Raw genomic sequence first — 25,618 nt, 5'->3', positions numbered from 1 at the left:
TAACTGTGTTTGAGAACTGCAGCAAAGATGGGTAAAATTTTATATTTTCCTCATACCGTTAGTATGTGATTAAAGTTTTATTAGCTTTGAAAAGCTATAGAGATGATATTAATCCTCATTTGTTTCAAATCTTAGAGAGAAAAAAAAATGTGTGGACCTGCAAATCTCACATGCTCTTGTCTGTCAGTGAGCCCCAGGGCATCTGTGGCTACAATGTAGTTTGCCACCATTAGTGTTTCAGTGAATGGATGAATGACTGAATGTAGTGTAAAGTGCTTTGGTCAAGTCTCCTAGCTTGAAAAAGTATATAAGCTTTATAAGTACAAGTCATTTTTACTTTACCATAGGAAAGAGTCAGATTGTTCAATTATTCTCCTATTTTATTTCCAGGCATTGCCATCTCTGATGAGCTTGACCAGGTATGTAGATATTAAACAGCTGAATGTTATTGCATGCCTTATGCGATAGCAAATAGGAATAAGTGAGTATCATAAAGTGGTTATCAGACCACCAGAGACCCTTTTTGCATGATGAACTGTAATTCTATGGTAGAGTTAGGCTCAAAATGGTTAAAACCCCTGGTAGACATAGACTATTGTCCTAATAATTCCTTCCATTTTTCTTCTGACTCAAATATTAACTTTTTGATGGGGCCCCATTAAAATCCTGATTCAAATCTGATGTTAATCTAAGGAAGCTGATTACAGTAGTTAACTGATTTTTAAATTTTATTTCAGTTTAATATGGGGGAAAAAGTCAGAATTCTGAGATAAAAGTCAGACATTCTGAGTAAAAAGTCAGAATTTTGAGATTACAGTCAGAATTCTGAGGAAAAAGTCAGAATTCTGAGATTAAAGTCAGAATTATAAGAAAAAAAATTCAGAAGTATGAGAAAAAATTGAGAATTCTCAGATTAAAGTGAGAATTCTGAGAAAAAAGGGAGAATTCTGAGATTAAAGTCAGAAATCTGAGATTAAAGTCAGAATTATGAGGAAAAAAAGTCAGAATTATGAGAAATAAGTGAGAATTCTGAGATTAAAGTCAGAATTCTGACTTTTTTTCCCCATATTATACTGAAATAAAATGTAAAAATCAGTAAAATTTTTTTTTTTTTTCAGTGGCCCTAATCCTCTTCCGTATAAATCTGAAAATCTACAGAGAGCACTATAAATTAAGGTGATGGAAAGTAGGCCTTCCAACCTCCAATACTTTGTGCTCCTCATTAAGATAAACCGTTAAACTACCAGTTAAAACATTCAAAAGGCTTTTTAGCTTTTCAATGAGGGATCTGGTTGCTGAAACACTGCTTATATTAATTTTCCATTCAAGACAAAACATAATTCAGATACAATTTTTTAACATGAACAAAAATTGATTTATAAAATTTATTTAAAATGAGGAGGTATTTTTCATTTCTCATAAACAAACTTACTGGATTGAAATTCTTTAAAAACCAAAATCTGGCAGGGTTATGGATAATTTATATCAATGTGATATCCCAGTAAGCATGTCCTACATTACTTTCTGCAGCTTTGCCGTTCTTCTCATCCAGAAGACTGTCCTCTAGTCCTGTCTTTGTCCAATTCTGTGTCAAACAAAAGTGAAGCAGTGCAGTGAGCAGCTGTATTTGGAAACTATGACTTGTGATTAGAAGCCTAGCATGTTTTCTGAAATGTTGCTAAATGGAACACAACATTTCCAGCAAATTTTGTGGAGTTCAATGGAAAAATGTAATCAAAAAGCTGAGATAGTTTGCCTTTCATATTGAGCTTCTGCAGAAGTAAATGTTTCTGACTGCAGTGCTTTTAAAAACTAAGCTGTTATCAGGAACTTTTTTATCTTGAAATAGATAAAAAATGGACTGTGTTGCATTTCAATGCATCTCTGTTATTGTTTTAGCACATTCTAGGCTACAATTCAGTTCTGCGCCCTCGAGTGGTGGGCGAGTGGGTTGGTCGTGATGACAACGACGCAGACCCGCTGGCCGCTGAGATGCTGCACCCTCCGGTCCCTCGAACTAAAACCGAAGCATGCTGGAGCGGAGAGAACAGCCCCGCTCGGAGGTTAGTGATCTGATCTGTACGGTGAGGAAAAGAAGTTGAAAACCTAACAAAGTTCAATGAGTTGATAGTGATTCAAACAGGAGAAAGTGGGCTGATGACTGTGCCAGCCTGAGGACTGCCCATCTGAAGGGCTCTGATAATCCCATTTCAAAGGCTCAATCCAACATGCTTGCCATGATAGAGCCTCAACCCAATTTCACATTAGAGCTAACCTAATTTCTCTGCCCTCAACGCCGAAGGAATTTTGCGCCTAGTAAAGCGTCCCTTCGTTCCAGAGAAGTCCCCATCTTCCGTTGAACTCTTTAAAGGCTTCTTTTTTGGGTTCAGTTTTTTTTAATACAGACACAATTGAAAGGAATATCATTTTAATTCACTTTACTAGACCAAAAAGGTTCTTTTCAATCCAGTTATACAGTGCTGTTAAAGTATTTACATTTGTTCTCCCTTTTCTGAAGCTGTAAATCATAAAATATCAAAATTTGATACAAACATTATCGAGTAGATATAAAAGCGCCTTGGATGTTTTAATGTATTAAGGGGAGAAAGCTATTCTATGACCACATAGGAAGATTTTTAAGTCAATACAGCAAGTTTCAGGCTGTTTTACTATAGCATGTACAGCAGTTCAGGGACAGACTTTCTTTGAATAAATGCTCTGCTGCAAACCTAAAGTGCTCTTGATGTTAAGATCAATAAACTCTTAGCTAGACATTCTTTTTCAGGACTTTTGGAAAGAAAGCAGAAGTCATGCTCCAAGTTATTGTGGCAAGTTGTCCACATCTTTCATTAGCAAAACGTCATACTTTACTGCTGGTATTATTATTTTTTCCGTAATGCTGTTGGTCTTATTCACTGTGTGATTGGGACACAAACCTTCTAGAAAGCTCCACTGTTGCCTGACGTCATTTTCTTCTTTTGATCTGAGAATACAATTTTTGTTATTGTCATTGTCAATGTTTTTTATCTGCTCTTACATTTTTTTTTACAACGAAGCATCATGTATTGTTTTTAAGATATTTTTAACCAATTCATGCCTTAAGACAGATTCAACTTCAGTTATTTATTTATCCTAAAAGTCAGAACGTTATCAGGTTATAGGTGTTTTTTTTATTTGTCTTCATTAAAATACTATTATTTGAAAAAAAAACCCAAATATATATATATATATATATATATATATATATATATATATATTTTTTTTTTTTTTTTTTTTTTGTCGGCATGCTTTTTAAAAGCAGAGATGATTAAATTTAATTGTAGGTTTATTCAATCAATCTAATTTTTACAGATAATCCATCCAAAAATATTTTCTAAATATATCCAAGAACAACAAGTGAGTTCAGCCAACAATATTAACCAACAACATAATAAAGTAGGTCAGTTCCTCTGATGTTTAAATTGCAGTGAGTGAAAAAAAAATATCTGGTTATTTGACTGTTCAGCAATCTCCCATTAAAGTAAGCACATAGGGAGTGTGGAGACCAACCTTCTTTTAGCCGAACCAAACTTGTGAAGTACGGCAATCTCCAGCGATCCAATGGGGTAGAAAGGACAAGAGTACATTCTATTTTAAAAACGGTAAAAAGAATACCAGGATAGCATTCCATCAGTAGGTTAATCATTTGCTATTATTTTTGGATGATGAAGGGCAAATAGAACAGTAAGTCAAAATACTGTGAAAAAGCAAAGCAAATAGTGCAGGACGATGATGGCAGCAATTCCTTTGCCAACGGCCTTTATTGGAAAAAAAATGCAGCCAAATACGAGTCATATTCATCAGGAAAGATAAAACAAAAAGTAGAAAAGGTTAATGGCAGCAACATTTTGAAAATACATAAATTAACAAAGGCTACAAAGGAGAGAAGTACTTTATAAAAGAGAAAAATAATCTTTTCTTTTATGACTTTTACTTTATGTATTTTATGACTGCAAACCTACCAAGATTTAAGTGATTTTTGTTCAAATGGACCTTTATTTCCCTCCTGTCTTTAATTACAAACATGACATTTCAAGAGGCTCCTCAAACGGAATTAAAGTCAAGTTCTAATAATTCGTTTTAATAGATACTTTTGAACATACTGGAGCAATGGACCTAATTTATGTTAGACTGTGTAAATCTCAGAGTCAACATATGTCTATTGGTTTTAATAGTATTTGGGTATAAGTATTTCAATACAAATATCCAATAGCATAAAGGACTGCTCTTAATGTCCCTCACTTTTGCGAACACTTTCTACACGAGGATTTCCAGATCGATTAATGTAGTTCAATTAGAATTTTAAATGGCTTCAGTCGGGCTTATGCCAGGTTACTTTGTAACGTGAAAAGATGTAAAACCCTACATCAGGCACTGGTCTTGGATAATGTCATTATGTTACTGTATTTGTGGATTTTAAGGAAAAATCACTTCGCAAACTGGGACATGGTGAAATAGATGGGCTCACTTACACAGTATGCTTTTTGTGAACTAAAGAACCAGTGAAGACTGTCTGAGTTTTGGGGTATTTTCCATTCTGTGAAGTAAAGAAGGACATTGAATGTGTTCTTACTCCTGTAACCAAGGACTGCAACTGAAAATGTTGAATCCTCTAGATATAAATTAGAGAAGCTAATAGTTATCACTCTAACAAAGCAGAAAAAAACTTGTACTGATTTGATATCTTCTGAAAATCCTAGCTGAACCTAAAGAGACCACATCCATATTACAACATCTGAGGTTTTTTCACTAAGGGTCTCAAATCCTCCACATTTTCCATGTGGAAAGCTTTATCTCAAAGCTTTTATGTAAGTCTTCTGTCCGTGGTGATTATGACAGAACTATGCTGATCCTCGGAGCTCACTGTCCTGCATGTTGTAGGAGTCTCCCTGCTGTCACCTGATCTAGATGAGTGGACAATTAACAACCCTGTAGTGGTTAATGGCTTTATAAGGAGGTAATGCAATAGTTTGAATTAGATGAGCTGTAGCTAAGGGCCCACATAGGCCTCGTTCCCACTGCAGGCCAAACGTATATTTTTTTCTGATCAGGGCAGGCTGTTTAAAACAAGTGGGAACACACAATTCTTGCCCAAATGTGACTTTTTCTAAGTCATATTTGGGCCACTTTCAGATGTGGTCCTGAATCTCACTTCTATGTAACTTAAGTTACTTTCCATCAAGTGATGGAAAGTAACTGTGCATCCTCCAGCCCAGCAATTGATGATCTGCCGCCCCCTGCAGTCTGATGCTCTTGTTTACATCAAGTCTTCTGCCTATGAAGATAACTCCTGAGATAACTAGTTAATTCTCTGTAAAGTTAACATCCCTGCTGGCCGTCTCTGGATCCAGTTTGTTGTTATAAAATGGCAGTTATCTCCCTAAAACGCCACCATAAAGAGCTTCACTCTTATATTTATATGTTTTCCATTCTGCAGCCGCTGATGATAGGAATGTTTTCGCTTGTGCATCTAAACCACACCACATATTTCTCTGTGTTTGCTGTGCTGCAGGTGATCACGCTCTCATTGCTCTTATGAGCATGTATGTCAGTTTTGAGCGTATAAAAAATTTCACAATGATTTTACATATGGGCAACATTTAAAAGGTAATGGAAAAATTCACACACACAAAACCAAAAAAAAAAAAAAAATCAGATTAAAGTAGGACTGGCAGTGGGAATGTATCCAAAGAGGACTGTGGGCCATGATGATCTTGTGCTAGAATGTAACACTGGCATCATATCTACAGTAGGAGTTAATAAAATATAAGATGTAATAGCTGAGATTTTCTCATCTGATGTGCAAAATTCCTATTTTTTAATTCATACGACTATGTTGTTTCCTGTTTCTAAATTATAAAAAACTTAGGAACAATTTCTTAGTTTGATTTATAATGTGAAAATTTCCTAATTGGTTTCTAGTCTCGATCATTAATTGCTTCTGTCAAAAATGACCCCCACGTTCATGCAAGTGAAATATATGTGGATAATGACTTGTCCAGAATCAAGGTAACCAATTTAATTAGCAAAACTACCACACAGTGGGTGTGATAAAATACAGCACCAGTCATCTTTTGACCGTTTTCCACTAACTGTAAATACGTCATTAAAATGAGATTAGGATCTAATGAATACTCTTGCAGCTCTATGATCCACAACCCTCATCCACAGAGATAGAAATATTCATTTATCAAGTATAATGCAGGAAAAAAAATGCTTTTTTAAAAATGTATTCACAATTTTAATTAAAGATCAATTTCTTTTGTTTTTGAGTACGAATGTTGACAGAAATGTGAATGTGTGCTACAGTAAAAAGGAATGACATAAGTGCTTTCTGTGGAGAATGGTGAATGTACAGAGCTGCAGCCTCTCGGGATTACAAACTCCAGCCGTGGAATTATAAATCAAGCAGGTGACAAGCAAAGACTTTAAAGATGAAAAGTGGAACATTAATAACAGACTGTCAGAAATGATGAAGTGGAATGAATAATACATGCAGAGAGAAGGCAGAGGTTGAATATAAACAGTTAGACTTCAAATTTGAAAAATTAAAATTAACTAAAATTAGAACTTGAAAAATAACGAAACAAAAACAAGGTCCAGGTGAACAAGAAGTCAGCAACAACAGGGGCATCTCATCCCTCATTTACTGTCTCCTTCCTCCATGTGTCCTACTGTTCTCTAGCATACTGCGGTATGACTGACTGCCCCTTCTCTGTTGTAGTTGTCAGTAGGATATGCGGTCTACTTGTGCCATACCTGAATATACCTGTATTTTATCTCTAGTCCACAAAGACTGCAGTCACCTGAATCTGCACCTTATTTAGATGAAAGCCATGTTTTACTTTTTATTAGAAATTCTGACTCTATCAAATATTAAGCCTGCTAGATAACAATTGCTGATGAATTTTCTGGAACCCCTGCCACCAAAAAACCCATTGTAGCACTACAAAAAGGGAGGGATGGCTTAGTGGTTAGGGCATTGCACCTAGAATCTGCAGGTTCTGAGTTCGAGCCCCACTCCTATGGACTGACACACTGGGTCCTTGAGCAAGGCGATTAAAGGGGAACGCTGTTTTTACATTTGGCCCTTGATTTTACGTTATTACATCATGTTCTACTCACCCATATGAGTTTTGTGTCATTTGGAGCTGTTCTGAAGATATTCCGTAACGTCCTCCTATGGCAAACGACTTGAAGGCACAAACTGAACTGTTCATAATTTATTCTTTATGGTACGCCAGCATTCATAAAGTAGGCGAATCACTGTCCCCCAGACATCCGCGGTTATATTTTTTATATTTCTATTTTTAAAAGCAAAGCGGTGTGTGTATGACGTCATCTGTGTGCGCCGGCTACCATTCATTCATCCTGTCCGCTTAACTGCTGCTAGTTTTACTCACATGCCTGGAAGATGTCTAGTGCTACTACAGTACCACAGATGATCTCGCTCTCCAAATGTAATCAAACGATTCAGATTAGCTACCCGAAAATATAAGAGGTAGAGCGTAGCTGCCTGGTGTAATGTACATTGGTTAAATAAAGTTTTTTTTTTTTAAATAAAAAAAATAACACTCCAGTCCGGCGCGTGGATGACGTCATACAAGCGGCACTTTGTTTTTAAAAGATATAAATATAAAAAATATAACCGTGGATGTCTGGGGGACAGTGATTCGCCTACGTTATGAATGCTGGCGTACCATAAAGAATAAATTATGAACAGTTTAGTTTGTGCCTTCAAGTCGTTGCCCATAGGAAGACGTTACTTAGATATAACCTAACGTAATATCTTCAGAACAGCTCCAAATGACAAAAAACTCATATGGATGAGTAGAACATGATGTAATAACTTAAAATCAAGGGCCCAATGTAAAAAAAAACGAAATTCCCCTTTAACCCTACACTGCTCCCCACGTGCCGCACAATGGCAGCCCACTGCTTCCCAAGGGTATAGGTTAAATGCAGAGAATTCATTTCATTGCTCTATACTTGTAACAGTGTAATGAAAATAAAAAAAGCTGAAAAAACAAGAAAAAAAAACAATTGAAGTATTTTCTTGAGCATGACATTAATCAGTTGTCTGTCATTGTGTTGTTCTAAGGTTATTTGCCTTATCTTTCTGTTTTCCATAGCTTGAAAATGGAAACAAAAAGCAAAGGGCTAAAAGAGCAACAGCAGCATCACAAGAAGCTGCTGGCAGCCATGTTGTCCCAGGACTCCTTCGACTCGGTCAACAGTCCTGCTTCTTCTGTCGTAGAAGAAGAGATCGAAGACGAGGATGATGCCATGGAGCTTTTGGGTAATGTCCCAACCAAACATTTAACCTTATTTTCACTTTCAGGTCTACTTTGTAGGGAGATGGATTTTTACACTCTTTTCTACAGATATTATGAACTCCTTTATAGATATATGGAAAACACTTTATCAGCTACTCAGCACTACTCACCCTCTTCTGTATTTCTACTTTAGATATGCTTTTATTCATTTACATATTCTCTTCTTGCTTTTCATGTTATGCTGTTTCCCTTCTGAACCTATGCCTTGATCTTCTTTTAGTTAGCTTTTTCTTTTTTTACATAAGCTTCCCTGCAATTTGGACTTTTATGACAAGAAATGACATTGAGAAAAATTTTCTATGCTCCATCAATCTAAGATAATGTCCAACCGACACATTTATGAAAATACAAGCCTTTAATTTGAGAAAATTTCAAACGATCTGGAAGTCCACTACATTACACACTCAAAAAGGTTAAGCACCATTTGAACTAATTTAAAAGAGCAGACATGACCACGGTCAGGTAACGCAATAATCAGAGAAATTGCAAAATCTCGATCTCAGACTATACAGGGTCTCAGGTATCGTGTTAAATATTAAACCTCTTGACAAGTTTGGCTTCTTTGAATGCACTGCCAGAGAAGGCCACCTCTTTTTGAAAGAATTTGTCAGTCTTTATTATATTTGGAAAGTTGCCTCTTAATAAACCAGCAGACATTTGAACCAAATGAGAGCAGCATTCCTCTATGCCCGTTTCTTCAATAATCCGGTCAGTTCTCCCTAGATGTTCAGTCTTATAAAGGACTCTAGGTGAGGACTGCACGTCTTCTGTAATGCTGTGACATAATTAAGCCAACATTCATTCATATAAAAGCAGGTTTCACCTCCTCTATTTTTCCAGAGAGCTTTTGCTTTGCAGTCTACTTGATACAGCTGGAAGCCCAGCATCTGTTGTACACTCAGTCATAAAAATGACTCATTGGATTAACTCAATTTAATTAATGGCAGGTTTTCCATCCAGTACATTTTTGCTTGCTGAACCAAATTCACATTTATCTGAATGGTGTAATTTTATTACACCATTCACCATTATTTATTTTACGTCTGTTCAACTCAGCTTTTTAAAACACTTTCAAATGAAAATAAATACATAGACCAAATTTAAATATTTTCGGTTGGTTCAACATAATTCTATTATGCTTTATTTGTTCCTGCATTGAATTAAGTTATTTTCAACTAAAACAAAACATTTTAGGAACCCAAAGACAAATTAATTGGTTTTATTACCTTAATTGCATTTACTTAAAGAGCAGAAACAGTTTTTGTTAACAAACATGCATGCATGTTACATGGTCAAAATAACCTGGACAAAGATAAAGCTGTGATCATGGATCTTCGTCTCAAGATAACTTATGGTTTCATCTGTGTGAACTTGAGCAACAACTACTGTAACTCCACTATCTATTTTAAACATAGAATTACCTGCAATGCTATTTTGTTCTGTGGCTTGGTCCGAAAATTAAAGGAGGTAATCCTAGCAAGGAGCAATTTTTATGAGCATTGTAAAGTATTCTAAAATTATTGGTTATTTGAAAGACCGTCCTTGTAAGCTCACAAGGCAGCCTTATAGTGAACTCAAGAATTTTAGGTTACTTTGCATCACACATAATTAAATATTACTAAATAATCCTGGAACCAATAACTTTAGGTTTGTTAAATGGTACGAATTTGCATCACCTAATAGAGCGCCTTGAATCATTATTTTGAGTGATATGCAGTATAGGTTGTTCTCATGGAACCAAGTTTGTTCGACCTAGACAAAGGCAGATCCATGGACATTAGCTTTTAGACCTAAGGAGCAGCAGTTTGTCAATTTGCTAAACCAACAAGCAAACATAAATCTTGAACCTTAAAGCCTTTTATTTCTTTTATGTTTTGTACAGATTTTATTTTTATTTTTTTGCAATGGGAAAGTCACATTTCTAAACCCCTCCTTACATAGTTACACTTTGACTTAGACTCAACTTTATTTATTTATTGTTACTCCTTCAGGGAAATTCTGGTTCCAGTAGTAGAGTTAAAGCAAGATGCCATTAAATATGAAAATACGACAGACAATATAAAAAGAAGGTATATATTACAAAAAAAAAAAATGTAATGTCCTGGAATATGTTTCCCTTAGATATAAAAATATCTGCACTGTAGAGAGCTAATGGAAGACTACATAGTAGTTGTTCATAGTACATACTGTACTGTAGTAGTAGAAGCTCTGCAGAGATGGATATTTGCAAACTGAGGCCTTGCCGTAAGGATAAGATTCCTCCACAATGATGTGAAAAATCAAAAGAAAAAAAAACCATTAGTGAGCAAAGCAGTAATACGTTGAGGTATTATTTATGTCTTCTATTGAGGGTTGCCTGCTTAGTTAATAGAAGATAATAGAAGAAGCACTCTTTTTGATTGAGCTCCTAATATATTTCTTCATGACAGTGCTGCCACTAGGTATTGACTAGTGATGGCGAAAAGGGCAGCCGGCATTAAACCTTAATTCAGATGGTTGTCTTTATTTCAGTGCAGTGCAGGATCTTACAAATGTTTCTTTTTTTTTTTAGCAACCTTTATCAGCAGGGCTGAATCTCTTAATTATAAAAGCACATTCAAATGCACAGAAGCAGCAGGTGGTAGAAAATGTTCAGTTTAAAGCGTAACTAATAGCTCACTGGGGAAATCTGTCGCTTATGCAGACTAACTCCCAGGTTAGCAGAAAAAGGCTGCCATATAGTTTTACTTTGAGGAAACTTCAAGCAGCAGAGAGCGCTCTGTGTCTGACATGTGCTCCAATTATACTGCCTCGCTGCCTATCAATCGCTCTGACTTATTAGTGTGCCTTAACACACAATCTATGTATGCCTTTCATCCTGTGCTTCGATCACAGCTTTACTGCTTGTTAGCTCTACCTACTTCGCAGATGGCTTGGTCACATTCTTTTATTGATGTGTGACACAGTGGACAAAATGAAGCTGTAGGAAGCATTGGCAGTTAAATATGCAGTTAGTTTCAAACAAAGTGATTTCTTATTGTGACATACGTACTGTACAATAGAAGGAAAGAAACATTGTCTAAAAAGAAATAAAAGATCTGAATACAATGTGCTTGTATGAAGTTCCCCTCTGATAATATCTTGTAGAAACACATACAATGGTTTACTACATCTTATAGTAAACCTTTGTAATACATGTATTTTGGGTGTGTAACTCTTACAATCTATCAAGCAATATTTGTTCCATTCTAAGTTGATTTGGTCCTTCTAACAACATTAAAGGTATTGTGGAGGATTGGATTGGATAGACGATCAGTGCTTTTTGCTACCCGTTGAGGAGCAAAATGAACTACAGTAGCTGTGGGTCTAGATAAGGCCAAGCCGATTAGGAAGTGGAAAAATGCAAGGGGCAAGTTTGTGCGACAATGGAGCTGGTCCATCTTCACAAGTCGTTTTCCACAATCGCTGTCAGTAAGGTACCAAACAGTAAATATGCATAGTATAGAGCGGATGTAAGTTTGACCAGTCAGAGGCCTCCTGTCTGCGGCACTGTCTGCGGTCACCTACAATTTTGGAGAGGTGTCTGCAGAAGGGGCAGGGCATCTCCGTTAACTTCGAAACACACGCATACAACCTGGTTTCCGAGCATTAACCAGCCTTAAGCCGACAGTGGGCCGCTGGGACAGCAAATCCCATTATGCTTTGCAAGGAAAGCTATCCGTGCAAAGCATTCCGGGAGATATCTGCCTCTTTTTTCTTCTCATACATTTTGTAGACACTTTTTCTTTTACGAGCAGCCATTTTCAAAGAACCGCGGTGAGAAAGGTAAGCTTCAATGACTGTTTGAAACTGTAGCTCATCACAGATACAGTATATGCTTGAAAGTGTGCATGATCAGAAAAAAGATAGCTAACTGGGCAATTCTTTGCCTTTATAGCTTTCAATAAAGAACTCCTTCACAGGTCAAAGCATGAAGGTCTTATCTGTATATACATTCAGGATCCAGGACAGCAGTACATAACACTGACAGATACAACCATAAAACAATTTGTCGGTGGTCTGCTATAGCCCTCTGTGATCATAACTCTTCAGCTTAGCCATATTCTCTATTGGCTTCTACGCTATTGTCCATTGCTGTAATTCGGATGAAACAATGTATCAAGGTCATTTGTAATCCTCTGTCAAGGTCTAGTCATGATGCTCTCCAGAGATGTCAGTCTTCTGTGTTCTCTGCCTCACAGGATGTGAATTCATTACAGTAAACACATGTCTAAAAAAGAGGGGAAATCCACTGGCGTTGGATTTCGGAGGGAGGATTTGGCACAAATCAAGTTTTTAAAGTCACACGCTTTCTAAACACAACTGCTAATTTTATCAGGGATTTCAATGCATATATTTAAGAAATATATTTAAATGTGGGCTACGACTCATGAACGCAGTACAGAGAAGGATACGATACGGAGAGGATGTTTCAATGTATGGAGCCAGAAGCTGGATGACATGGTGTGAAGTTTGGATGTTATACTCATAAAGTGGATATTGGTTTTCATGCTTCTATCATCACTGGGCAGGTTAAAAAAAGTTCAACACACACAGTAAAGATGAGTGAAAGTCTAGCAGTAAATCGATTTCTTTTATCACAAAAGCATAGTGTCACTCAAAACACTGCAACACTCTTTCCACATATCTCACAGTCTGTGGTGGTACATAAAATGCTTCAATGTTTCAGATATTCTCCTCTTGTAGATACGAGCATCTTCACACATGTAACTGTTTTCTTTTTGCCGTTTCTTTCTTACGGATGATAAAGAAAAGTCCAGGGGCCTGGAATTACATTATAAGTTTGGTAACAGTAAGGCCCCATCCCTTTATGTCCATGTGGGTTACACACAAATTAAAGGTATATCGGAGGATTTTTGAAAATTTTTTAAAAGATCTGCACAACCCTGTACCCGCTACTGAGAGGGAATGTCTATTAAACGCGTGCGAGAGCATGCACAAGCCCATTTCTCCTCATGCACACCTTGTTTAAAAGTTGCTGTTTGCATCACTCATAGAAGCTTACTTTCCACAAAAAGATTTGTTATTTTTCCACCGTCAGACCCACCACTGGTAAGTGAAAATGGGGACGAGGACATAGGACGGCCTTACCTAAACATATCACCAGAATGACTGACAATTAGGAGGATCACTTATTTTGATGATCCACTCGAAAAAAGAACAGCCTCCACTATACCTTTAACAAGTTGGTACAGTTTCCTTTTCTTTTTGTTTCAAATTATAGTTTCTTTAACCTTTTTTCCCACCACTAAATAAATAGCTAAACAGATTTGGTATCCAAACATTCTGCCAATTTGTATGACATTAAGATATGAATCCTTAGGTGGAGAGTACTTGTGAAATATTTCTTTTTACACTTTTTGCACCCTCGTCTAAAACTAAACACGCAGCTTTCAGATTAACCACACTAATCAGATTTTTGTAAAGTTTTCTTTATTCATTATGGATGTACTGTAGATTCTCATAGAATCAGAGATTTGTTCCCTCTTCCTCTAGGAAATGACCCTCAAAACCAAAAAACTCTTTCATGAAATAAGTTTATGTATTTAACCAAGTTTAAAACAATTCATGTATCAAAGCCCTCATTTCAACAAAACCGTTTCTTTCCATGTTTGCTATAAAATTAAAATAAAGCAAGATAGCTGATTAAAACCAAATACTTTGTGTTTTAAGATTTTTGATTTAAGTAATGCCCCCCTGCATCTGTTCAATAAAACCAGCATTATTTTATGGAACTAAAGCTGGTTGGAGACTTTAACCATTTGATTAGACTGACATCTGGTGGCTTCAATCCTGCATCACCATTCTGATGATTGCAGCATTAAGTTGTTTGCACTTTTTTATCCAGCACTATTAATTCACATTGATTGGTAATGTTTTTGCAGATCAATTGCCATTATAAACTCTGTATACAATTATTAATACAATACTTCTTTTCATGATTATAACAGTACTCATGAATCAGTACTCTACTCTTAACATTCTTCTATTAATTTACCACAATGGAATATCATAGATCTAAATTAAGCTTCACAGAGATTTAAATCTGAGGAACAAGAGCAATCATAATTCAAAGACATTCAATTAAATAAGGTTTGTTTTGTTTTGTTTTCTGAAGAGTTCAGAGCTTTAATGGGCAGTGTAAGCACTGCCAGTCGGCCACTAGGTGGCAAAAAAGCCACACTAGTTGAACCCAGAAAAAAAACAGAAATGTTCTAAGAGCCTAAAAAGTGTAATAAAAAAGCTTCAAAAGAAGCAAGTATGGAAATTACCATATCCGTGTTTTAAGTATTTTCCATACTGGGTGTGTGTTTCCCCCTTAATCCTCAGATTGAGGTTTATGGGATAATAATAAGATTCTCTTGGAATGGTTGTTCAACCAAGCCTGCCAAAGTGTTTACTTTATTACAGCTTTGAACCCAAAAACATGACTCAGGTTTGACTTTCTTTGTTCAGATCCTTCCAAAAAGTGGAAAAAATAATTGGAGCTTGTGTTGATACTCAGGTACCACTTGTTCCTTTTCATTAACTCTGCATTAACCATTAACCACACTCAAATCGATGCTGGAAATTAATATGGTTCGCATGGCCTTGTAAAAACATTTGATAATGACAATATTTGAGCTTTTTCAGGGTGGCGGTGAGACCTCAGTTAAAAGTTATCTCCAGCAACTTGGGAGTGTGGGAAGAAACACCCAGATTTTGGCCTTGGGGTGTTTTGTTTTATGGAAAAGTCGATGATATGAGTTGGCTGGCTCTTTACTTGAATGCTGCTGTTGTAGCCTTAAATGTAAAACTCTCTCCACCTTGTTCAAATTCTGAAAAACATCTTTAGAAATAAAAAAAATAAAAAATGCACAGGCATTCAGGGAGTGTTATGCTCTATTCCTCCTCCACCAAAAATGCTGAGAATGTTGAGCTTTCATCCTTCTAGCTTTACTCTGCTTTAACAAAAGTTATGTGATGAAGGATTTGGGGAAAAGCTGATCTCATATACATGCTTTCATTGTTCCAGAGAGTAACAGAGGCAAACAGCATCATGTGACAGCCATCAGACCTCCCTGCATGAGCCAGCCCGACCTCTGTCAGTATGTTAGCTCACCCTGGCATCAATCGTGAAACTGGAGAAGACGCTGTAATAGCAGTGGCATAGATTGGATGGAGACTAGATGAGGAAGAGATACAGATGTCGTCTGATCTTTGATACACATTCTGATTGACACAGTGAAGGACGGATGAGTTACGTTACCTGTGTCGCCCTTTTGTTACTCCTGTTCTATCTCCCTGATCAAGTGCTGCCCGCGGTACAGTGCAATTCAATAGCTTGGGTTTTTATGTCGAAAAAGGGAAAGTGAGCTTCTTTACGTGCCCCTTTTCAGCCTTTATTTCCCTTACAACTGTGAATAACAGAAAAGTGATTTATGTTACATCACTGGTCACATTGCTTCAGAATGTGATTTTTAAATTGGACACTGGAAAACTTTATAGCAGGGGTAACCAATTAAAAATCAGCAGGGTCCGAATAAAGAAAATCATCAACCCGTAAAGGTCTGGAGACATTTTCAATTATTATCTGATACTTTAAACAGAATTTAACACTGAAATAAAATGAGTTTTTTATGCATCCATGTTATACATTAAATTCTTAAATAAAAAAATCAAAAAAAAAATAAAAAAAGTAGAACGTTTTTCCATTTTAAAATCTGAAGTGTTTTTTGAAGTAGAGAACAACAATCGTTCAGTTTTGTATATATATAATTTCCTGATTCACATATTTTATAAAACATCTGAACTGACCCTTTGTTATTTTCTTTCTTTTTTCTTTTTTGGCTTAATGAGATCAGTGGGCTTTAGGCTTCCCTGCAAGGCTTTAAATCTGGATTTTAATGACGACAAAGCCATTCTAAAGCACATATCAAGGTGCTCATTTTGAGCCTGGATCGATATTTATTTTTGATTATGTTCATGGTGGAGAATCCTGCTTCACAGTAGCAGGTTGAAACAAACATACTCAAAATGTGCAGGGTCATCTCCGGTCAAGATCCACAAGAAGATCAGGTTTGTCAAATTAAGATATAGTAACCAAAGATCGGTAATTACAAATGAGAGCATAGTTCTTATATATTTTAAAAAACTAACACCATTAATTTAAAAGATTGGATGCAAACTATTGGTACTTCAACAGACCAGGAAGCAGAATTCTCATCTCCATCAGAAAGCGCACATATGCTGGATGATGATGGGGATTTTTTTAAAAATGTCATAAAATAAGCGTTCATTTCTGCATGTTTTGCTCTTATGAAATGAATGATAATATCGCACATGCTCTCCGAAAGCTCAGAGAAGTCGGCCCAATTGAAATTAGACACTGTTGTCAAACAAAATCCTTTTTTAGCCCCTGCCCTTTTTCCCGGTTCATGTTGAAGATGAGCATACCAACAACATGAAGCTGTCCCAACCGTGTTTCTAAGTGAGAACAGTGTGTTTAGGGGTCATGTATAATGGTTTTTTGCCACACTTATAATTTTGTATTCTGGCCTAAAATTTTTGACTTTGGTCTTCTGAGAGGAGAAGCTTCTTCCACACCAGTTATTGCCACTTTTCTACAAAGGCCAAATTTATGAGTGGTGCCTTGTTAGTTTTCCTGTTGAACAATTATTTTACCAATGCTGCTGATTTCTGCAGCCTCTCTAAAGGTTCCCTTTGCTGGTTCTGTGATGATTTTTTTTCTTGCTATGCATATATAAATGGATAATTTTTACACAGAAATTTCACAAGAACATCAGAATAATGGCACAAGGGAACTTTCTTGTTGGATTCTTTGTCTGGATCACTGTGCTGAAACCAAGGAGGTTTCAAATAAATAAAAAAGGGAGTGCTTTAATATATGGTCAATCTCTGGTTATAATGATGAAATTGATTAAGAGAAAAAGAGAAAAATAATCCTTGTTCTTTCAAACCTTTTTTTTTTATATTTTTTGTGGGATCAATGAGGTTATGAGTGTCAATATGAAACGTGTTTAGGATGAGAATTATAAAAGTGGCTTTTTGGATTGTAAACATTGCAAAAACCTGCTTTAGATGGATGGCTACACCTCAGCATGTGTGGATTCTGTCAGTCTTATTCAGTCTATTTTAAGGCTATGATTGAGGGAGAAATGTTCATTAAATTCAGAGGTTAAGACTTTGGCTTTACACATTTCTCCTCATCTTTATTCCTCATTCACTTAACACACACTTTGCAGTTTTTAAATTGTATAAAAAGTAAAAAAAAAAACAAACACTTATTTTACTTTCCTTATTTTCCTACTTTCTGTTAAAAAAGTAAAGTGATGTTCTTGGTTCTACCATGACAGGATGGAAAAATGTCCAACATCCACTATATTTATTTTAAGTAAAACATTGTGGTTTTAACAAATTACAAGTTTTACACAAAATAAATTGTCTGCAACATCTATATACAGCCGTTAAGAAGACTGATGCTGGTTGTTCCAGTTGTGGATAATTAACTCCATCTACATCTCAGAAGTGTGTGTGTTCACACTCTGCTGCAGATGCCACACGTACACTCCCTTACCTTCACTGCCTTCTTTATCGTTGCCCAAACAACATAAAACAGAGCATTTGCCTTGGAAACGGTGTAAACTGACACAAACAAAACAGCACCTTCATAGGTGCCTTTTTGAGGGGAAGAGAGGAGTTGCATCAGAGCAGATAGATACTGTTATATATTTCAGGCCCCAAAGCTGCTTTAGCTCTAAATATGTCACTGAAGGTGTCTGCATGAAAGGACCGGCCTCACCTCCGAAGGTTTTGCAGGCTGTCAGTGGAAAAGAGACTCCCCTATTACTAGAGGCCAATTTGACGCCAGTAAAAGTCTGCATGCTGCAGACGGATGCTGTGATTTTACTGGAAGCAATTACCTATGGGCAACACTTCGCTCCACGTGGCCTAGTACCAGCCAGCATGTCCTGTCTGATTATTCACCGCAGATTAACGGAGATGATAAACTCCATGGAGGAGTGCTGAATGGATACAGTGGTGCTGTATTATTGTGACTGTGTGACCAGACAGAAGCAGAAGATTGCAGATAGGAAGCCAAGTATTTAATCTGAAGATATGGTGCTGTTATCCAGAGTTACAGATAGAGGTCTTGTATGAATAGATGCATTATGTTTTTATGGGTTGTTTACATGGGAGACGTCACTGTTTCCTGGCTTCTGTCTGCCTGAAGATTAAGATTTAAGAAACCAGTGGGCTTCTCAGTGCCTGATGCAGTTAAATAACAGATGCAATGATGCGGATGTTAAGCTACATCTGAGGTGATGTATCGCGTCTTCCAACGGGAATTTATACCTTAATACCATAATAGCAAATGTAATAAGAAAAAAAATATTTTTTTTTGTTGCTTGACAAAAAAAAATGCATTTTTTTTAACTTAATGTTGCACACATTTATATGTAATCATTTATACCCCAAATAAATAGTAGTGCAACCTATTTCCTTACCAGCCGCTAAGATAATTAATAATTGTATGTAATGATGGAATAAACCAAATATAAAGTTTTAGAAAAATTTACAGAAGTGATAAAAAGGTTCTAAAAAAAAATCCAAAGCCTTTAACATCTAACTATCTATAATTTTAAGGAGGAAAGAGAGTGGCTGAAGTGCTAAAACTGACAGGCAGTGTAGGCTGCAGCTTATTGAATATTAGGCTTCTGCTAGGAAAGAGACTAGCTTTGCTATTGATAATAAAATGAAGTAGTGGAAGCCAACTTTACAATGACCATCTCTCACAAGATCTTACTGTTCCCAGCCTGAACACAATTCAATTAAATTAAATCCAAAATACTTTGATAATCCCAAAGAGGAAAAAAAAAACACATCACAAGCCACAACTCCATTAAAAAAAAAAAATAAATCAGACAACTATCTGACCAACGCACAAATAACCCTTTTCCAACTCATCATTCCAACAGAACAAGCATGAAAAGGTTACTTACTATCAACAGGATCACTCACTCACTCACTAGAGGTGTTTCTTTCAAAATGTTTTTAATTTTTCAACATTTTTGTTTCAAAGTATCTCCTTTTGAAAAGATTAATGGAAGCATTTACTAAAACTTAGTAAATTTCGCAAAAGATTTTACCCTCGCTTGAGGTGTTTTTTTTTTGTTTTTGTTTTTTTTTTTTAAAAAAAAAAAGGAAAATGTGCTCAAGAAGAGAGGAAAAGACATCAAATTTAAGGACTGACATATTTACCTTACTGTACATGACTGATAGCCGATTTCACTGCCAACGTCTACGTTCCATTAGGGAAAGCTTATTCCTAAATATAACCCCCTACCCAAGAGGAAAACCTATCCTCATGGGAGCCAATCGTTGGTCCCCACAAGTCACTTAAGTCCTCACAAAGAGTTATATCAATGGGAAATTGGCCTTACACTGTTCCCACAAGGTAACCAATACTTTGTCAAACTAACACAAATGCAGTGTGTAAAACATATTTACAGTAAAAATGCCTGGAGCAGCTGAGATATCCATCCGTCCGTCCGTCCGTCCGTCCGTCCGTCCGTCCGTCCGTCCGTCCGTCCGTCCGTCCATCCATCCATCCATCCATCCATCCCCCTCTTTTACTAAGCATTTCCTATTCTTAGCAGACCAACTGTGCACTGTGATTCACCATTCCCATGCGTGTTTTTAACAAGTATATAGAATTAATTGAAAGGTGCCTGTGGCTAAACAGAGTCACGTTTCTCTATCCTTGTGGAGACTTTCCATTCATTTCTATCCCATTTTTACAGCCTAACCCTGGCCCTTTCACAAAACCTAACTATTACAGGTTCATAACCGTAACTCCAACCTAATTCACACCTCAGTCCTAAACATAAACCCTGACACCTAGTCTTAAAACACAGTTTATACCCATGGGAACTATTGCAGTCAGCCCTACCACGATGTGCTATGATATAAGGAAATATATATACTCTATAATAAATGAATAAAAGCATAGTAATGTGTTAAAATCCAAAGCTAAGACCAGCTAGATAGAAAACAAGACTAAAAGCAAATCGCTGTCAACAGATGCTCTCTATCCTGTCTGACTGAGCTAGGGCGATTTGTCAAAGAAGAGCAGGCAGTTTTGCCGTAAGGTGGTTCTATAGGCAACACCAGACTTTTTGCTTTTTTATTTGTTAAAACTAAAAGCCCATATCCTTTTCCTTCTACTTACTGCAAGACATGGTGAAAGATCAACAAAGTGTTATTCTCTGTAGCCTCATCTTACAATGAAACTGAATTTACATTTTGATTGTTTACTTTATTCTTTTACCATATATTGATTTATTTATTTAATCTTTAGGTGCAAACATTGATCCAGACATGTTGAAAGATTTATTACTTTTCATCCAGTAAAATCCAAAGGTTGCATACTCTTTGGGGGAAAAAAAAAAAAGCTTAGCAACCTAATGTGAGACATGCACAGTAATACATCAGCACATCAGGGTTGTGTTTCTACAGCAATGCTCTAATCTAAGCAGTATTTGTGGTTAGAAAGAAACTTAAAAGAAGGTTCGCACCAAGATCTGCGATAAGACTTTCCACAGACCTCAGAGCTGTGATGTTATTCTACTCATATGTGTCCCCTCCGTCTGATTCTGATTAGTGTTCTAACTGCTGTGCTCAGAGCTGAGGCAGCCCAGCAGCTTTACAGCAGTGTCCTTATGGGCTCAGATAGAGGAGGGGGATTTCAAAGTGAGGGTGCCAGTGAAAGCTGAAACATAATTATGATATGTAAGTTGGAATATTGTTTTTATTATGAAGCCAAACAAATGTGTCTCTTGTGAATCACTTCAAAAGATGTCTGTGCGACGACTAACCGCTGCGTGGAGACGTGTGCGCGCTTGAGGCGTATAATGAAACACAAATGGCAGGCTGCATGTGTGAGGGCAGTAGAAGTTGTGAGGTCCGCTGCTGCTGCTCTATGATATGTTTGCAGATGTGGCTCGCCTGCCTTTGAAAGTGGAGAGAGTGCGCAGTGTTTGGCTGAAAAGCGTCTGTCGCATACAAACTATTAATTAGGGCCCACTGTTTTTGCGGTCACACGTCGTTGCAGCTCATGAAAGAATGGAAAATTCAATTATTTCACTCTGAGGAGGTTTAGGGAATGACAGCACATGGTAAAATACATTTGCTTGGATGCTTAAAGTGTGTACTTGTCTCCCACCACTATCTCCATGTGTGCGGCAGTGCTTTAGGATGATTCCACCCTACATATCTGTCAGCACATCCCCTGAGAAGGTGTACATTAAGTTATTTGTGAAGCTACGGCACTAATTATGACTCGTGCTCTGTTTTTAGCTTCACCAAGAGCAGCAGAGAGTCAGTCAGACCGTCGCTATTTAAACAACATTAAATTACATGGAAACTTGGAGAGAGGAGTGCACAAACTCTTTATCTGTGCACCTCTCCACTTACTTCTGTCTGGCTTTATACTTTTGAGTGATTGCGGCAAGGAATTCTTCATTTCGAAGGCCTTTTGTTAGGATTGCATTGCCTAAATAGTTTCCATTCACCTCCCCTCATACCGTCAGAGCAGCGTCAGACCCATTTTTGATTTATTTGCCATGTCTGGTGCTTAGGCAGAAGGGGCAAGTATAGCCTCTCTGATAAACACATGAAAAGTGATGGATTCTGGGAAGCTGTGTTTTTAAATATATTTAACATTCTAAATATCAGTTGTCATTTTTGCTTTCTCAACTCCAATATAAAGACATTTACTCACATTGACTCAGTGTTTAGCACAAATAACAGTTTTGCTTACTCAGAGCACTCTTCTCTCACAAGCTTGTGCAAAAATCGGACATCCAAAGTACTTCTCAAGAAAAAGGAAAGTTACAACTAGTAGTCTTTCGGCTGGCCTAGTTTAACGTTATGTTTGATGGATGTCCTGTTAACACAGATGCAGTTATCAGAGTCATCAAATAAGAAAGTAAAAATACTTAATTCCCTTACTTAAGCAGAAAATATGGATATCTATACTTTACTGGAGTAACTATTTTTAGAGAACTTTTTACGTCTACAGTACTCCTACACTTTTTGCAATTTTCTCTACTTTCTACTCCTTGCATTTTAAAAATAAACTTGTTAGTTTTGTTTTATTTAAGACACATTTTTGTTATTGCCTGTTGATATTAAAAAAAAAATAAAAACCATCAAAATAATTTGTTTAACTTCTTTGTGTTTGGACTCGGTATTGCATTACATTGTTGTTCGCCACATACCAAAATAAATAGTTTTAAAATGATGCAAAGTTAAATTTGAAACTTTTGCCATTAGTTATGAAACCAAGAAAATTAAGTCTAAGAAAGTTATCTTCTAAATAATGTTCCTTTAATAGGTTTGCGCGATAACCAGTATGCGTTTTAAAACATCTGTCCTTAACCTTTTTTTTTTCTTGCATTACTTTTACTTTTTTTTTTTACTTTAAGTAGTTTAAAAATGTGTACTTTTATACTTTTACTTGAGTAAAAAGCTTAAGTTGATAATCTAACTTCTACAAAAGATTTTTTAAACAGTAAGTTTTATACATCTACGTGAGTAATAAAAATTTATTTTTGACACCTCATCTTACTTAATCAATAGGTTTGTGTGCTAGTTTCCTTGCAACCCTTAAAGATACACCTCTGACCAGTGTGTGCCGTACAAATTCAATAAGGCCTGACATGGTCTTGACTACCTGAAGACTTTTTATACTAGTGCAGCTAAAAAGTTACAAGCAAATTTGTGCATAAGCAGGTGTTCATCAATTAACTAGTATGTTTCTAAAATATTTTTTGTTGACTTGTTAGAAGTAAAATTCTACTTAGTAGTTTACATGTAAACACTAACTGCCTGATCTTCAAAGATTAAGAATAACATGTTAAATTGCATATGCATTGGGGTTGCTGCACAGATTTTAAAATGTGCAAAGTTTTCCACCCATTAAAATGAGAAGACTACATGTTCTACAGGCTGTTGAGAGTGGTTGTGAATGAAAGACGAGGTATGGAACTGGAGGTAATTATGAACATTAAAAAAAATAATAATAATCATAATATAACATATCATTTATAGAGAACTTTAAGTATGGAGCCCATATCTAAGTGCTATAAACGAAAGTTTAATATGAAGAAAGAAATATAGACGATAAGCAACAAAACAAAAACAAGGTCTGCCTGTTGTAAACAGGTGCAAACATAAAAATATAACTGCTTTATGATTTTTTAACTTGAGCTTGCCTTTGCTGGCTCAATTTGTGTCAGTTTGCATCTTTTATAAGACACGCAAAGCCCTCTTAACATCTGTCCCATAATTTTGTAGAATAGAAGAGACTTAAAAAAATTGCAGTTGATGATTAGCAATCAGTTTTAGAAGCTGGAATGTAGATCACTAGTTTGGCCAAAGAGCTTCAGCTAATTCAGAAGCCACATTTTAGGCTGTATCAGTCAACAGAAATAGCATAATAAATCAATAAATAAGGATTTTTGGGCACTGTTAATTAACTATTAGATGTCTTTTTGCTAGAGTAATGAAAGAACTTCAACTTTTTACCTAGTACACCCTGGTAGTCGACCCAAGTGACTTACAGTTTGATAAATAAATAAAAAAAATTAATTCCTTCTTTCTCTAAATAGGGCTAAACGCTTATGTAAGTTTGCTGGCGTGCAAATTCATGCTGTGCTGGCTGATATGGAAACCAAAATGGTAAATCAAGCCAAATAATTGACACATGGTCTGTCTGTATATCTAAGGGATGTATTTGTTCAGTTACAAGATATAAAAAAATATTACATTTATGTTACATTTGTATTACATTCCTTTTCAGTCAATAAGCCATTTACTGTACCTAAAGACTAGCTAATTCCCAGGCTGTTAGAAATTAACCTAAAACATTCTGTTTTGTAAAAACTAAATCAGCATGTTTTCTTTTACGCTATTAGGGCTTGACTATTCCATTTGCAAACTGATTTAACACTAAAACTCACCTAGTTAACATGGAGCCTTTGGACAAGCTGACTTTTTTTTTTTTTTGTTTAGCCTTATACTACATAGAATGGCCTCATTGCAGTTCACCAGTGCACATTTAGGTGTTATATATTAATTTGCTATATGAAATCATCAAATATCTCTAGTCCGCAGCATAAGGTTTTAAGCACTGATCAGTTACTGACGGTGTGAAACTTTTTTAGCCAGCTAGTAGTATATCTATATGACTACATAGTAATCTGGTAGTCAGGTTGTTTTCAGGCATTGCTGTCCAATTGTTGACTGCGGCATAAAAAAACAAAAACTGGCCACTTGTAATCAAAGTTCTGTTGGATTATGTGCCTTTTAAAACATGCAATACAACATGGAACTAATATAAGCAAATGTTTAAACAGTATATCTCAAACTGGGAAGCATAAATAATTGCTGAAATCAAAGAAACAATACTTGCACAAAAAATCTTTCCATAATAGGCTTTCAAATGGCAAGTGTAGACAGACATTTGTTGTGTCTAGACGTAGGCCCAGGAGGCAGTCATGGTCTCAGGGTAAACTGGTCTCACGGGAGACGTACTGTAAACTTATCATAGTTCCATTGTGTTGGAGGTATGCTGAACTCTAATGTAAACATTGGAGAGCATGCACACAGTTTTGACTAAAAATACAGAGGAAAAGAGCACTTCTGCACACCAAACATAGTGTGTGTTGACATAGACATTAAAGGGAGCATGGAGCTGGGAATGTGCACATGAAAAGACTGCTAAGTCCAAGTTTACATAATGCGTAAAAGTGGATTTAAAAGGCGTGTGGTTACTGTTACAACTGTTACAGTATATGCAATCCAGACAGCTATGAACATTTTCCATTTCAAATTACTTTGACTGTTATTCGACCTGAAAAGACGCCAATCCATGTTTGGGAATTCTAAGCTGTGTCTTATCTTTTTCTTTATGTGTGGGAGACCATAACATTTGTTGTGTCATTTAGAGGACACACAAAACAGGACGTAAACTAATCACTAGCTTTTACTTTAATTGTGGGTATAATTAGGACATAATGATTACAAAACTGATCCAATCCATGAATTCCCCCTGAAGTGCTCAGACATGGACAGAGATAACAGGGTGTCTACACTTGTCCCCTCTTTATCTTTTAGTAAACGGTTCGATTTTTCACTTA

At 36.3% G+C, this 25,618-nt stretch overlaps 1 protein-coding gene across 1 annotated transcript in view; it reads left to right on the top strand.

The window, feature by feature from the left end:
* The window catches only part of LOC107093218 (chromosome unknown open reading frame, human C8orf34), a gene marked incomplete at its 5' end in the record, with an annotated part of 94,246 nt that overhangs the window by 10,385 nt on the left and 58,243 nt on the right, over nucleotides 1-25,618 (top strand). Inside the window, 3 exons of the mRNA XM_015388105.1 lie at nucleotides 391-419; nucleotides 1,900-2,063; nucleotides 8,172-8,338. Of these exons, the coding sequence (XP_015243591.1) occupies nucleotides 391-419; nucleotides 1,900-2,063; nucleotides 8,172-8,338 (360 nt within the window). The remainder of the gene's footprint in view (nucleotides 1-390; nucleotides 420-1,899; nucleotides 2,064-8,171; nucleotides 8,339-25,618) is intronic.

Source organism: Cyprinodon variegatus, unplaced genomic scaffold (genome assembly GCF_000732505.1).
Source record: "Cyprinodon variegatus isolate N-32 unplaced genomic scaffold, C_variegatus-1.0 Scaffold414, whole genome shotgun sequence".
Classification (NCBI taxonomy): Eukaryota; Metazoa; Chordata; class Actinopteri; order Cyprinodontiformes; family Cyprinodontidae; genus Cyprinodon; species Cyprinodon variegatus.
The sequence above is the reverse complement of the archived record's forward strand: the minus strand, read 5'-3'. Positions and strand labels throughout refer to the sequence as shown.